The 14,003-nt window shown below is 41.5% G+C and overlaps 2 protein-coding genes across 5 annotated transcripts in view; both read right to left on the bottom strand.

The window, feature by feature from the left end:
* LOC106812970 (hexosaminidase D-like) overlaps positions 1-4,941 on the bottom strand; it is a 16,551-nt gene extending 11,610 nt beyond the window's left edge. For 3 of the 4 annotated variants that reach the window (XM_014816997.1, XM_014817001.1, XM_014816999.1), the window contains exons 1-2: positions 1,587-1,704; positions 421-585 (exon numbers count right to left, since the gene is read on the bottom strand). In XM_014816997.1, the coding sequence (XP_014672483.1) occupies positions 421-524 (104 nt within the window). In that variant the 5' untranslated portion in view covers positions 525-585; positions 1,587-1,704. Of the gene's footprint in view, positions 1-420; positions 586-1,586; positions 1,705-4,903 lie in introns of those variants that run through there. The other variant, XM_014816998.1, reaches the window with a different exon arrangement.
* A 3,685-nt stretch (positions 4,942-8,626) lies between these two features.
* Positions 8,627-14,003, bottom strand: part of LOC106812972 (solute carrier family 25 member 36-A-like) — a 20,415-nt gene continuing 15,038 nt past the window's right edge. Inside the window, exon 7 of the mRNA XM_014817006.1 lies at positions 8,627-10,094. Within this exon, the coding sequence (XP_014672492.1) occupies positions 9,841-10,094 (254 nt within the window). The 3' untranslated portion in view covers positions 8,627-9,840. The remainder of the gene's footprint in view (positions 10,095-14,003) is intronic.

The raw sequence follows: 14,003 nt of genomic DNA, 5'->3' as shown, positions 1-14,003 counted from the left end.
TGAGAAAACTGGCATTCTGGCGCAAACGTTCTGGCGCAAACGCCGACTGTTTGCCAAACAATATAGCCTCGGAAGTGGTGACGACGTGACGTCACATGTTTTTATCTTTGCTGCGCCCGTACCGCTGTACCGCAGCACCGCTGCACGGTTGCTTGGGGATTGGGGAAACTGTCAACAACATTGGAGAATTTCAACAACATTGGAGGTATTTTCAAAATACTTTTTATAAGACAACGTGCAGTGAAATGGGAGGAACTAGAGTTTATTTTGTCATAAGGTAGTGTGATTATGCATATGCCACGAAGTATTTGCTAGTTTTAGTACTGGAGAAATTAGCGTTTGGATGCGCATTGTGCGGCTTTAAGTAAAGTAATTAAGTAAGTTGGTGCATCCATATACGTTGCCCATGATAATACCTACCAGATAATTAGAATTGCCAACGCAAATATCAGTGGCAGAATGATAAAAGTTTTCAATTTGCATCGTGTGAGATCTCGCACATGTATCTTCAAAGACCTCCACATTGTAACTTGGCTTCAACTACTTGGCAAGGCAAACGTCTGCGTTGTAGTCAGGATCCTTGCTCTGAAGCATATAGTCAGTGTCAATGAGCTGTTGTGATGTCAAGCCTACATGATACAGTACCAGATTGAAGATGTAACATGTAAGCCAGTAGACCTGCACATGCAGGGCTCCACATTCTGAAAACCATCACATTGTTGTCTTCAAGAAATAACTTTACTGCTTAATTTTATTTCTCTGTAATCACAGAATAAAACGTTATGCCAATCGATATAATTGGCATAGTAGATTCAAATACAGGGTGTGAAATTAACGCGAGTCCGGAGTCAAATACTCCCTGATTTACGCTCAAGGGGTCGTTGTCGTATCAGGTACTACAGATATGTACCCGAGGTACATATATGTATACACAAAGTGTACCAGACTTGTACTACAGAAGTGTACCCTAACCCTAACACTAACCCTAACCTGTATGATACAGGCGGTTCCGGTTCCGCTTCACTACACTTCACCGCCTGTACCCCTTGCTTCTTCAGCCTGCTTCGCGAAACAAGAATTAAATGATTGCGCCCAATCAGAGAGCTGTAACGGGCCAATCAGCCAATCAGCGAGCAGGCTTTTGCCTGACGTCATTTCTCCAGTTATTCAAGTTGCCTGATCGATAACGAGGCTTGCGAAACGCCAGGGTTGAGCTCGCGTACAGGCGGTACATAGTGTATAGTGAAGCGGAACATATACCGCCTGTATCATACAGGTTAACCCTAACCCTAACCCTAAACATACCTCATACAAAAATATAAACATAATACTAAACAACCTAAAAGTACCTCGGGTACATATATCTGTAGTACCTAATACCACAGGCACTTGAAGTGCCTGTGCCTAATACGACAACGACCCCATCTGCCTGATTTACTGTCGGACTCCCTGATTTGACATATGCATTGTGCTAACTAATTACGAATTACTTATCGAGTTATTCAGAATTGCGTAGGAATTGCGTTGAATTAGTGGCTATAACTAATGAACCAAAATGGTTAGTATCTAACCCTGATTATACATACTAAATAGATTCCGATAGAATTGTTGCTAACTTCATGACAGCTACTATAGTAGGCATTTAACACTGTCAGTTGTCTTTCCCAGACTAAAAGTAAAATGTGTGCAAACTGTTCAGAAAGTCAACGCCGCATGCAGAATAAGCGAAACATGCACACAGCTATAAAAGCCGTGCCAGCACACTTGATTTATCAAGTTAAGCTAGTTCACAGCAGAGCGAGGTGCCCGCCACTACCAGATCCGTTCACCATGCAATCCTAAATAATCGATTATATTATAGAGATCAGTGACAGTGACTGGTAGCTGAGAACAATATATACATTGTATATATGTACAATGTACATATATATATATGTAGTATAATATAGTGTGATATATATATATATTGTATATATGTCTATAATATCAGAGTGTTATATAGGTCCCTATATTACACTCCCTGATTATATATGTATATATATGTATATTTATATTATAGATATCAGGAGGTATAATTGACAGAATATTCTTATTCACAACTCATTATTTTAATATTCGTTAATGACAATTTGTCATTATACGCTACCTATATATATATATATGACTGTACATATGTAGTAGATATCTAGTATATTATGTACCAGTATAGTATGTATCATATATATGTTACGATATGTATATATATATATATGTACATACTATGATGTACAATGTATAATTGTTCTTCAGACTGGTAATTGCACTGATCTGAGTGATCTCTATATATAGGGCCATACATCAGTATTATTATTTATATTGTTAGTATATTATAGAGATCCAGTGGTAGTTACTCATATATTATCAAGAAGCATATAAAGAAGACCTTCTTTATATGCTTCTTGATATTATCAGGAGTAGATAATAGGAAGTAACTAACCCATATTATTAGTATTATCTACTCCTGATATTATCTCTCCATATTACCGTAGCCTATGTATATCTCTATATACTCCTGATCCAACGTTAGGTTCTCATATATGGTTCTCTCGCTTCATTGTATGATCCACTTAGTATTAATTTGAATAATAATAATAATTAGTAATAATGGCAGCGGCCGTAGGCTGATCAGAATTTCTAGCAGGGGGGCGCGGACCAAAATTCATGACTTATAATGTATGAGCGGAGGCGCAGCTCTTGATCGACGTGATAGTATCACCTATAAGTGTGGTAAGGGTTTTTAGATGAGAGTGATTTTTCAAAATTTACTTTCTAACGCTTTAATAATTTTATACAGTTTTTTAATACAACCAGCGCGAGCGAGGAGGGAGCGAATTGCGAACTGACTGAGCAGTACTTCAAGTCAGCGCCACTCCGCTAATACATGTTAGTTACTTATGTGTGATTCCAAGACTTGAACGATGAATGCAACTAGATTTGGATAATCGGAAAACAAGCACTGCATGCATATGATGCGTTGTTATGAAGAAGCTTAGAATAAAATTATAAGGTGGCGTTGAGACAAGTTCTTTCACGGATAACTTTAGTGACCAAAAAAATCACGTTATGGTTATTTGCGATTATTAGCTCAGCTTATTTTTTAATTTTGCTCCAAACCACACTTTTGCTTCCCACACACACAGCACTACGGCCCTGTAAATGTGATAATTATATGGGGCTGTGTAGTACGCATCCTTTTCCCAACCTATTAGGCCATCTACGTGGTGACGAAACAACACCGCACATGACCGCTATAATTATATTATTCCGGGAGTCGTACCTGTGTGGTGTGATTAGGTTAACCTAATAGTTGGAAAAAAATATAATAAAAAACTAGCTACAGCGTTATATCAAACACGCGGTCTTCGCGGCTTTCCCATATGTCCGGTCGACTTCTATTTTCGGATCAAGATCGTTAACGCGGTATTTCCCTGTCCTGGTCCATCCCGGCGCCACGCAAATAACTGCCCCATTAATAATATCAGGAGTGAATAATATAGATTTATTCACTCCTTATATTGTCGTACAACAATAAAACTATATCTAACACAAGTACGTGGGGAGCAAGAGTTAATCATTAATCGACCATTCACCGATTCACTTATAGATATATACAGTGTTCTATTTATATATATGTGGGTACACGAAGCAAACCATATCATTTTACTCTCATTATATTTTACCGTCTCGCGACGCGAATAAATGATTATAGCAAGAGCAAATACTAGGAGCCGTATTATTTAGCCTTTGATCTTCTTATGATTAAAGGGCGGCTGGTTTTGTGTCTGTCTGTCTGTCTATCTTCTCCCTCCAGTAGATTCACCCCAAACACCATATATATTCTTAATCAGATGTCGCCAGATGCCAAGGCAAGGTCAAAAAAAAAAAAAAATACACAAAATAAAGTTAATTACAATTAAATTTATTCTATTATTTTAACGAAATGTTCGCGAGGTGGCGCTATTATAGCCTCTGCTAATTCATGCGGCCGTTGACTTCTCATCCATCCGGACTGCATGTGTCGAATTTGCATTTGATTCTCATCCATTCGACTGCATGTTGAATCTTTGCCATTTTGAGCCGACTATTTTCTGTCGTCGACCTATTTTTGTCTTAGTTCTATTACCTTTTAGAAGTTAGTTTAAGTTTGTTAGTTCTATTAACTTAGTTTCTTCGAAGGAGATGACATAAAGCGTCGTACACGACTACTGCTGAAAGGTCGGCCTATTTTTGTTAGGTTCTATTACCTTAGAAGTTAAAGTTAAGTTTGTTAAGTTTTTACCTTTAGAGTTAAGTTAAGTTTGTTAGTTCTAATTAGTATTACTTAGAAGTTTAGGTAAGGTTTGGGTTGAGTTCTATTACCTTTAGAAGTTAATAGTTTAAGTTTGGTTAGTTTATTACCTTAGTTACTTTCGAAGGACCAGAAAAAAGCGTCGTACACGCTACCTGCTGAAAAGGTATAAATTATATAAATAGCTAGCGCACGACACGAAAAGTTGTGACAATGTACACAGCAATACTAGCGTTCGATATACACTGCAGGCAGAAAAGTCGAGACGATCCTGAGAACAGCCAATCTATAGCGCTCAAACTATAGTACCAGGCTAAAATCAGGGCATCGCATTCGAAATAGCCGAAACGCGCAATTAGCACAAAGCGCATGCAATAGCAGAAAAACGAGTAACCGCCGAAAAGGATACCGGCATCCGCCGGAGGTAGCCCAGCTAGTTATATATAAATACGAGTACACGCACTCAGACATTATAACTCGGGCGATAGGGCTCCTAGCTAGCTGTATATACTATGTGGTGTTTAATCTGACACTATATGACCTATATTGCGGGATAAGATGTAAGGCTGTGTTTACCAGCGAGAATAGTGTGTGTGGTGCGCTCGGTTATTTACGTTCCCGACTGGCCAGCCAGCGAGAACCAGTATAAGCGTTTTCTCCCCATGCATGATGTCTAGAATGTGTGCCCAAGGCACAATCTTCCCCAGGCGACATAATTCATATACATATCTACCTGTATCTGTCTACACAGGTCAAGTGCACGGATACCTAGTTATCTCAGACATCGGCATCACACACACACGCACGCACGCACGCGCGCACGCACGCACCACCAAGTTGACAGTGGTTTGAGAATGAGTGGGGAACTATATGGTACGCAGCTGTGCTTTCCGCTTTTCTTCGTCATTATAGAAATTTGGCCCGCGTGTGGGAGCTTGTGTATATAGGCGAGCAGCCAATATTAATTCTGAGCGCTATTTGTGAGTCTATTCTCGTTTTTACATGAAAGCTCGTGTATTACTTTCATCTTCAATGCTTCCTAAAATGCAGGATCATGCTGGTTATCTGCTTCCCAACTACGACCATCTAATTGCCAGCAGAAGCCACGGGTATACATCGAGGTTGGCTATAGATGCTAGGCGGAAGCTGCCACTCATTCAGAGGTTATCACCGAAGCATTCACTTCATTTACGTTTCATTTTGAATTGTTATTACACATTCTACGACAAAAAAATCTCGTTACAAATGTACGAGCAAAATATAGCTGTAAGGTTTGAGCGGAGGTAATTAATCTAATTAATATTGAATGTAAGTCAGGATGCAGTAAGACCGTATACAGACTTCTAATCGTAAACGAACTTATTCATGTATATATCAATATTCAATATTGTGTGTGTATTGTCTCGATTAGTTCCCTAAACCTTGCATTTTAATATCACGTCTAATTTTATCGTAATGAAAATAAACTTGGTTCGCATCGGTCTATGAGAGCGTTCACCGCATGGCTGCTATTACCGCCGAGTCACGGTCCAGCGTCAACGACCTACCGTAGATTCTCGCGCCACAATATTCCCACGGCAAAAAATAGCGAGAAACAGAGACGATATTTATACCCTTTTATTTCAGCTTGAAAACTGCTGTTCCTGTCGAGCTACATATTTACACATGTCGAAGAGATGAACCACAAACATGCAGTAGTATATGTTTACGCGCGAGCGTATTTCCTCCCTCTCCCCCTCTCTCGGTAATGGGAGCGCGGCATTTTGCGACTGTCCTCTTGCGATCACTACCGTACACTTGTGAGGCGTCCGACTGCCAGAAAGGATGCGTCACCGATATTCAAAACGCTTATTTACAAGTTTCTGCATACACAATAAAAATTATAATTCGGATTAGGAAGCTGGCATCATTTCAGGTATCGTACACGCAGTCGTCAGTTCTCCACGACCATGGGTCCTAGCTCACGCTACAGGAAGTACGAATACGAACCGGATGATGGCCGTTCTAACTGTTAAACAGATACAACGCGCAGTATGGGATATATCACTCACACGGGTAACGCTATTGCTAGATCAGATAACATTCCCCTCTCCCGAGGTATCCCGTGAATCGAAGTCTCTATCGCATCTACAATGTAGTGTCGCGAAGGGTACGGTCTCTCTCCCTAACTTCCCACCCACTAATACGGAACCATGCACTAATATGACAAATACTAATATGACAAACCGAATCGCACAACAATTTAATTAATTTCATTCCCGTTATCTATACTATTCTGAACCTACTACAACCGAACACTACAAGACTTAGACATGACACCGCGCATAAACGCTACACCGGTAGCAACTGATCTTCAGCTCAAGGAACGAGACTTATCGCTCAGTGTTTACAAATCATGTGGGACTATCTTGTACCCTGGCTGTTACCTTTATGCACGTGTAAATAATGGTAGATGGAGGGTCCCAGAAACATACCTGCAAAACACTGACTGCACGCACGCCAACCGTGTGCCGATTAAAAAGAAGGAAGTACGTATCGAGCACCCCAACATTATAAAAAAAAACATAATATCTACACTTATATACCCGGTATGGTGAGGAGACGGAGTCCTGTTGATGAGAACACTCGATAAACAATCCTGAGATTGGCACGCAAGAGATAACACTACCCTTCAGGAGATCTCCTGCTGGGTACAGCCGGACAACCAACAGCAAGACGGGAAGCTGGCGACACTCCAAGCAGCAGACGATTGCTTGCTAACAACGTCCCAGGCGGCATCATCTCGTAGAGATGGGGGCAGAACATAGATATAATATAGATAACCTCGAAGTCTATCTATATTATCAAGAACTAATAATACCTATAGAATGCTAATACTATGCTAATGCTAGTAATATAATAGGTATTATTAGCTCTTGATATTATTTCTATGGGTCTGAAGCATCGCAGAACGGCAGGACACAACACTCGCAAGCTACGCGTGTAAGCGCTATACTACAATACGCTCACAGCGGTATCAACTGCTGCCCCTTCTCGTGTTCCTCGCTACAGTCGCCTGTACGCACGGTTTACGAGCGGGGAGAAACGCCGCGGGACGTGTAATGGTGGGCAAGCCGTTTCTATTCACAGACTCTCGCTCGAATTTCTATCAGCATCGAACTTGTTCATATATGGAAATAAACGAATGGTCCGTTTTGAACTATTAGCAATAACCTCATTCACTCCCACTAAATACAGGAAAGTCATCACTATGTGACCCTACGTACACACGCATAGAAGCAAGGCATAGGGTATATATGGTTCTAGGACGGCATTCTGGTCCACACTATAATTACCCCACCGCCCACGAGCTGTAGCAACTTATAGCTTCTAGTCGGGACTACGCTTGCTGCAAAATAACGACACCCTGTCGCACGCACGCACGCACGCACGCACGCACGCACGCACGCACGCACGCACACACACACACACACATCCACACACACCACATCACACACACACAACACACACACACACACACGCACGCACACACACACACACACACACACACACACACACATCCACGCACACACACACACGCACGCGTGCAGATGCAACTGAATTTAAATAATTACCCGCCCATTTGCCGTGTTCATATTGAGAACAATACAGAACTGCAAGCATCACAGCGTATATATAGATAGCTGTGGTAGCAATGGCCCCCGACACGTATTTACAGTATACATCCACCTATGTACATCAAGCACAGCATTCTATCAGTAGCGACAAGAAACGAACCAGCGTATGCCGTTTTCACTTTTCTAGAAAGACTAGCGCAGACTTGCAATTTTTGGTTGCTCGTCGCTGCAACCTGCAACCGCATGCGATTGGTCGCACGCTTCACCGTGTGTGCGCATGCAAGCGATTTCGGAGCGATTCGAAGCGACGAGTTGCTGAAAAACCCAGTTTGATTTCTTGCAACTCATTGCAAGTGACCAGAATCGCTACAAGTTGCAGTTGCACGTTCCCGCCGACATGGCGATTTCACAGCAATTTCGACTGCGATTCTAGAATCGCAGCCGAGTTGCATGAAAATGTCGCAAGTCTGCGCTAGGCTCAAAGCAGCGTGACACTACCAGACTACTGCTACGAGCTGCGAGCGAGACACGAGCTGGAGTGCCCAACGACGACGGTACGGTCGCAGCACGACGCACACGTACCCCCAGCTACACACACTACGTACACCCACCGTGTTAGCAGTTGAGCAATGGAAGGAAACCTCTCATGTGAGGAATGTGCACAGCTATATACACCACCTTCTTGACACGAAACTTACTTCGAAATGGAGCAAATTAATGGAGCATTTCGTAAAACTAGTCGAACAAAATGCTTTCGAGTCTAAACTCTGGACAAATGAAAACGAAAGAAATTTGGACCAATTTACATGCACACAAAACGTACAAGTTACAATATTTACATTACAAGTCTGCACCATTATGAGCAGTGCTAGTAATATACAGTCATACGCCAATAAATTAAAACACGTTTAATAATCATTACCGATTCAATTCTTGGCAATTCAATTACAATTCTCATTGCCGATATTTTAGAATACCCACATGGCAAGTAATACCTGATAATTTCGAGAAAAAACCATTTTGTTGGAAATCGATAGAGTAGCTACCCACCTGGTCACTGATAAGGCTGTTGTGACCGTGTATACATAAGCCGATCGTACCCCATACCAGTGCACCTAAACCGATGACTATTTTCGTTCCCTGTGAGTCTGATTGATGACCTACACCGAGGGATGGGTTGCTAGCCTAACACATCAAGATATCAATGCTGGGGCGGGTTTTTTCTCTCGAACGGAAATGCTGCTGTACCTGCTAACACCAGACGAAGGTGGGCCACTACATGCATGATTCATCTAAGATGACAGCACACTGCAATGTAGTGGAACAAGCTGTACTGCCAGTTAGCCATTTGGCCGGCATGCTGAGCACTGCTTGACCTCTATGACCATGAACCACTACATAATTTTCGCATTGCTCGTGCTGTTCTACAACGCACTAGAATGTCAGACTTCCCTAGCACGTGCGCTCGCGCTCGCGCTCGCGCTCCCCAATCGTTCACGTATTCATTCCAGTTTTTCCACCGCAGATGGCGTGTGCAGGTAACTTCTTTCCGCGTTGCCCACACTGGACTGCGCTGGTTCTGATATTGCACCGTCGCCTTGGCAGAACATCTCCAGCTAAAAATACACGCACCTTTCCTTGCCTTCTTCCGTTTCAGAACTTTCGGCTGGGCTTAAGTAGAAATAACATGCAAACACTCTCCTTCTCTCGCTTTCCATCGTAGCGATTGCCACGACCAACCGTCGTCGCTTTTCTGGATGTAATAGCTGTCTCTTTCCTTCGCGACCATTCGCTCTGTAGAACGTAGCACTCGTATTATAGACCATCACAGCCTGCTAGCAGATGACGGCGGATGGCGACTGTTACCATGGCGACCGTCAACTCTCGCACCACACATCACTTCTCGACGCTCGTCTCCTCATACTCCTCGTCATCGTCAACGTCGTCATAGTAACGGTCTTTCGTGAGGAGGTAGACGACAGCTTCGTACGTGGACATCATGATGGCAGTGTTCGGGATCTGCCGCACCATCTGCGTGCCGAGTCCGCGATACCACGCCCGCCAGCCTTCCTGCCGCAGCACGAGGAAGAGAGTCTGCCAGAAGCGGACATACTTGTTGCCAGGCTGCCTCAACCGCGTCCTTGCCACCTCTGCAAGACAACACAACCGTCGCATGAGACGTGCGCGAGCGACGCACAGGAGAAACGAACAGCTACGCGCAATGTAATCAAACACAAAGATGCTTGAACGAAATTTGGGCATTTTTAATAGTTACTGGCAACAGTACGAGAAGCATGTGTGAAACAAAAGCTAGTTTTCAATGTTATTTATCGAACACAAAAAGGCATGACTTAGATTTGGATTTCTTCAACATTTAAGAGTTGTGTTTACTTTTAAATGTATTTTCATCTCAACAACTATTTAATTAATACGTTTTGTATCATGTTTTAAAGCAGCAAAATGCGCATCAAAACGCTAATTTCTCCAGTACTAGACTAGCAAATCCTTCGTGGCATGCATAATCACACTACCTTATGACAAAATAAACTCTAGTTCCACCCATTTTCACTGCGCGTTTGCTTAAAACCCAGAAGAAAGAGGTGAGAAAACTGGCATTCTGGTGCCAACGCCAACTTGTTTGCCAAACAATTTAGCCTCGAAGTGGTTAGGCGACGTCACATGTTTTTATCTTTGCTACACCTGTACCGCTGTACCGCAGCACCGCTACACGGTTGCTTGGGAGAGCAACGCGAAACTGTCAACAACATCGGAGAATTTGAACAACATTGGAGGTATTTTTTTATACCTTTTATAAGACAACGCGCAGTGAAATGGGAGGAGTTTATTTTGTCATACGGTAGTGTGATTATGCATGACACAAAGTATTTGCTAGTCTAGTACTGGCAAAATTAGCGTTTGGATGCGCATTGTGCGGCTTTAATACTATCGAAAACTGAGCATTATTTCACTACTTTCAAATAAAGGCCTAAACAAATCGTGAAAATTGGCAACTTGCAAAGGTTCTACTTTATCAATACTCGCCATGGAGCAAAATCCACATTATCGGAGTCTACTTCAACCTCGGATCTCCCTTGACAACAATCACCTTTTACCTTTTTGCAGTACATTGGTTTGCAGAAAATTTCCAATGATGTTATACAATAATAATGCTTTATCAAATTTTGCAGGCGAAAACCAAACAAAATTAAGAATGGTATATATTATATATATATATATATAATTATATATATATAGAGATTCCAATGGTTGTTTATGAACTCGTGTGTCAAGAGTGCTCAATACTACCATGAGTAGAGCAAATATAGATAAAGTTATACGGACACGATAGTAATTTTGACTCTGTTTATTGCATACAGAACTGTTTCGTGTGGAGCGAAAGCTCCACACTCATCAGTGCCTAATACAGCTCGTGATCTATTTAGAACATCCCGAGCAGTATAAAAACATCATGCATAATGTGATCTATTGTTCGTATTCATACGTGCACGTTCTAAAGAAATACCATAGACACTAATTAGCGCGTCATTGTCGGTGACTGCTGCGTGCTGGTGCTAAATTGAATTTATTGTGAGAGTTCACATAACGTTCCTTAATAAAAATTTATCTTTATGTCTGCATTTTGCCATTTACTAACAAGTTCGTTTCTCTTGTTCAGTGTCGCGGTCTCAGGTTGCACAATATGTGGAACTTCTCTGTTAAACATAGGTTGCATTTCTTCATAGTGTTCGAGTAGTGTGGCGCTTTGCTCAGTATCTTCCATTTAATCGCATAGTCTAGGTTGTTGTCTTTCAAGTTCCAAATATGTCTACTAAGTTCTGTCGAGTTCCGTTTTGATTCCGTAGTAAAGGATGCCTTATGGTTCGCTAGTCTCGCTTTGAAGTAGGTAGCTGTTAGTCCGACGTATGTTTCTGTCTTGTTTTCGCTTGTCACTGTTGCTCGGTATACTATGTCTTTAGCAAGGCAGTTTCCATCCAGGGGGCACGTTACGTTTTTCGGGCAGTTGCATTTTCTGTTGTTTATTGTTTCCGTGTTGATCTGTAGAATTCTTCTGTTGTTTCCCTCTATTATATTCTTCACGTTCGGCATGCAGCTGTACGAGATCTTAACATTGTTCTTATTGAAAATCTTGTGGAGTTTGTTTTCTGGAGGGAAGCACTTATTTACGATTTGTAAACAAGCGACTCTCCGAGATATCCTCCAGCGGAGAAATTTTTGAAAAAGCGGCGTCCACATATCAACAAGCATTAAAATTTAAACGACAACGGCTATAACTACAAGCTTCGCTACGAAAAACCACAAGCAGCAACCGGAAGAAGAAACAGAGCACGCAATATCATTTGGTACAACCCACCATACGACCAAAATGTGAAAACAAATGTCAGCAAGGAATTTTTATAAATCGTAAATAAGTGTTTCTCTCCAGAAAACAAACTCCACAAGATTTTCAATAAGAACAATGTTAAGATCTCGTACAGCTGCATGCCGAACGCGAAGAATATAATAGAGGGAAACAACAGAAGAATACTGCAGATCAACACGGAAACGGTAAACAACAGAAAATGCAACTGCCCGAAAAACGTAACGTGCCCCCTGGATGAAAACTGCCTTGCTAAAGACATATAGTATACCGAGCAACAGTGACTAGCGAAAACAAGACAGAAACATACGTCGGACTAACAGCTACCTCCTTCAAAGCGAGACTAGCGAACCATAAGGCATTCTTCACTACGCAATGAAAACGGAACTCGATAGAACTTAGTAAACATATTTGGAACTTGAAAGACAACAACATAGACTACGCGATTAAATGGAAGATACTGAGCAAAGCGCAACACTACGAAGACATGCAACCTATGCTTAACAAAGAAGTCTACATATTGTGCAAACCTGAGACTGCGACACTAAACAAGAGAAACAAACTTGTTAGGCCATCCTTAAAAAATTCTTGCTATGTTTGCTGTCCCCCACCCAACCCATGATTTTTTTAGTGGGTAGGTAGGTAGGTCATTTTGTGTGTGTGAAGCATAATAGTTATTTTAAGTCTGTCCTCATGTTTGCCACACATGCTTTGTGTTTCAGTCTTAACTATAAAAAATGTTTAAAAAAAATAAATATGGAACCCAAAATGTCAAAAAAAACTTTTCGGTCGTGGCTATTTTCGTGGGTCGGTCGGAGGACAGCAAACATATAATTTTTTAAGGATGGCCTTAGTAAATGCAGACATAAAGATAAATTTTTATTAAGAAACATTATTTAAGAAACATTATGTGAACTCTTAAATTACAATGAATTCAGTTTAGCGCCAGCGCGCAGCAGTCACCGACAGTGACGCGCTAATTAGTATCTATGGTATTTCTTTAGAACGCGCACGTATGAATACGAACAATAGATCACATTATGCATGATGTTTTTATACTGATCGGGATGTTCTAAATAGATCACTCTGTATTAGGCACTGATGAGTGTCGAGCTTTCGCTCCACACGAAACAGTTCTGTATGCAATAAACAGAGTCAAAACTACTACCGTGTCCGTATAACTTTATCTATATATATATCCCCATACTGTTATTGTACCTGGCAATCATGTGACACTAGTTGAGTCTATCTTGCACTGTTGAAAACACTACACTGACACTCATTTATGCCAACAAACGCATTTTTGTTGTGATAGACTGTTGATAATATAGTTCACGTGTAATTATTATAGATAAAAAAAAATTGTACAATACATCAGACAGACATAATCACCTTACCGTGATCTCATACAGCCTGACAGTGGGGCCAACTGAACGCTGGCACAAAAACGCGTTTTGGGAAAGTGAAATAGAACTTTGATCGGACACCATATGTTGGACTTCTATTGCTTACTTGCACGACCATCACAGAGACGTACGAACGACACGTGCGGTGATACCGAGGGAACGACATGCAAGAATCAGCAGCAGCACAGCGCTGGAAGCACGGCTAACGCTCCATTAGGAGTGTTCCCAACTTTGATATCATTAATGATTAATGATTAATGATTAATGATTAATGA

The sequence above is a fragment of the Priapulus caudatus genome, unplaced genomic scaffold (assembly GCF_000485595.1).
Source record: "Priapulus caudatus unplaced genomic scaffold, Priapulus_caudatus-5.0.1 Scaffold708, whole genome shotgun sequence".
NCBI classification, from domain to species: Eukaryota; Metazoa; Priapulida; class Priapulimorpha; order Priapulimorphida; family Priapulidae; genus Priapulus; species Priapulus caudatus.
This window is presented reverse-complemented; position numbering and strand designations above follow the sequence as displayed.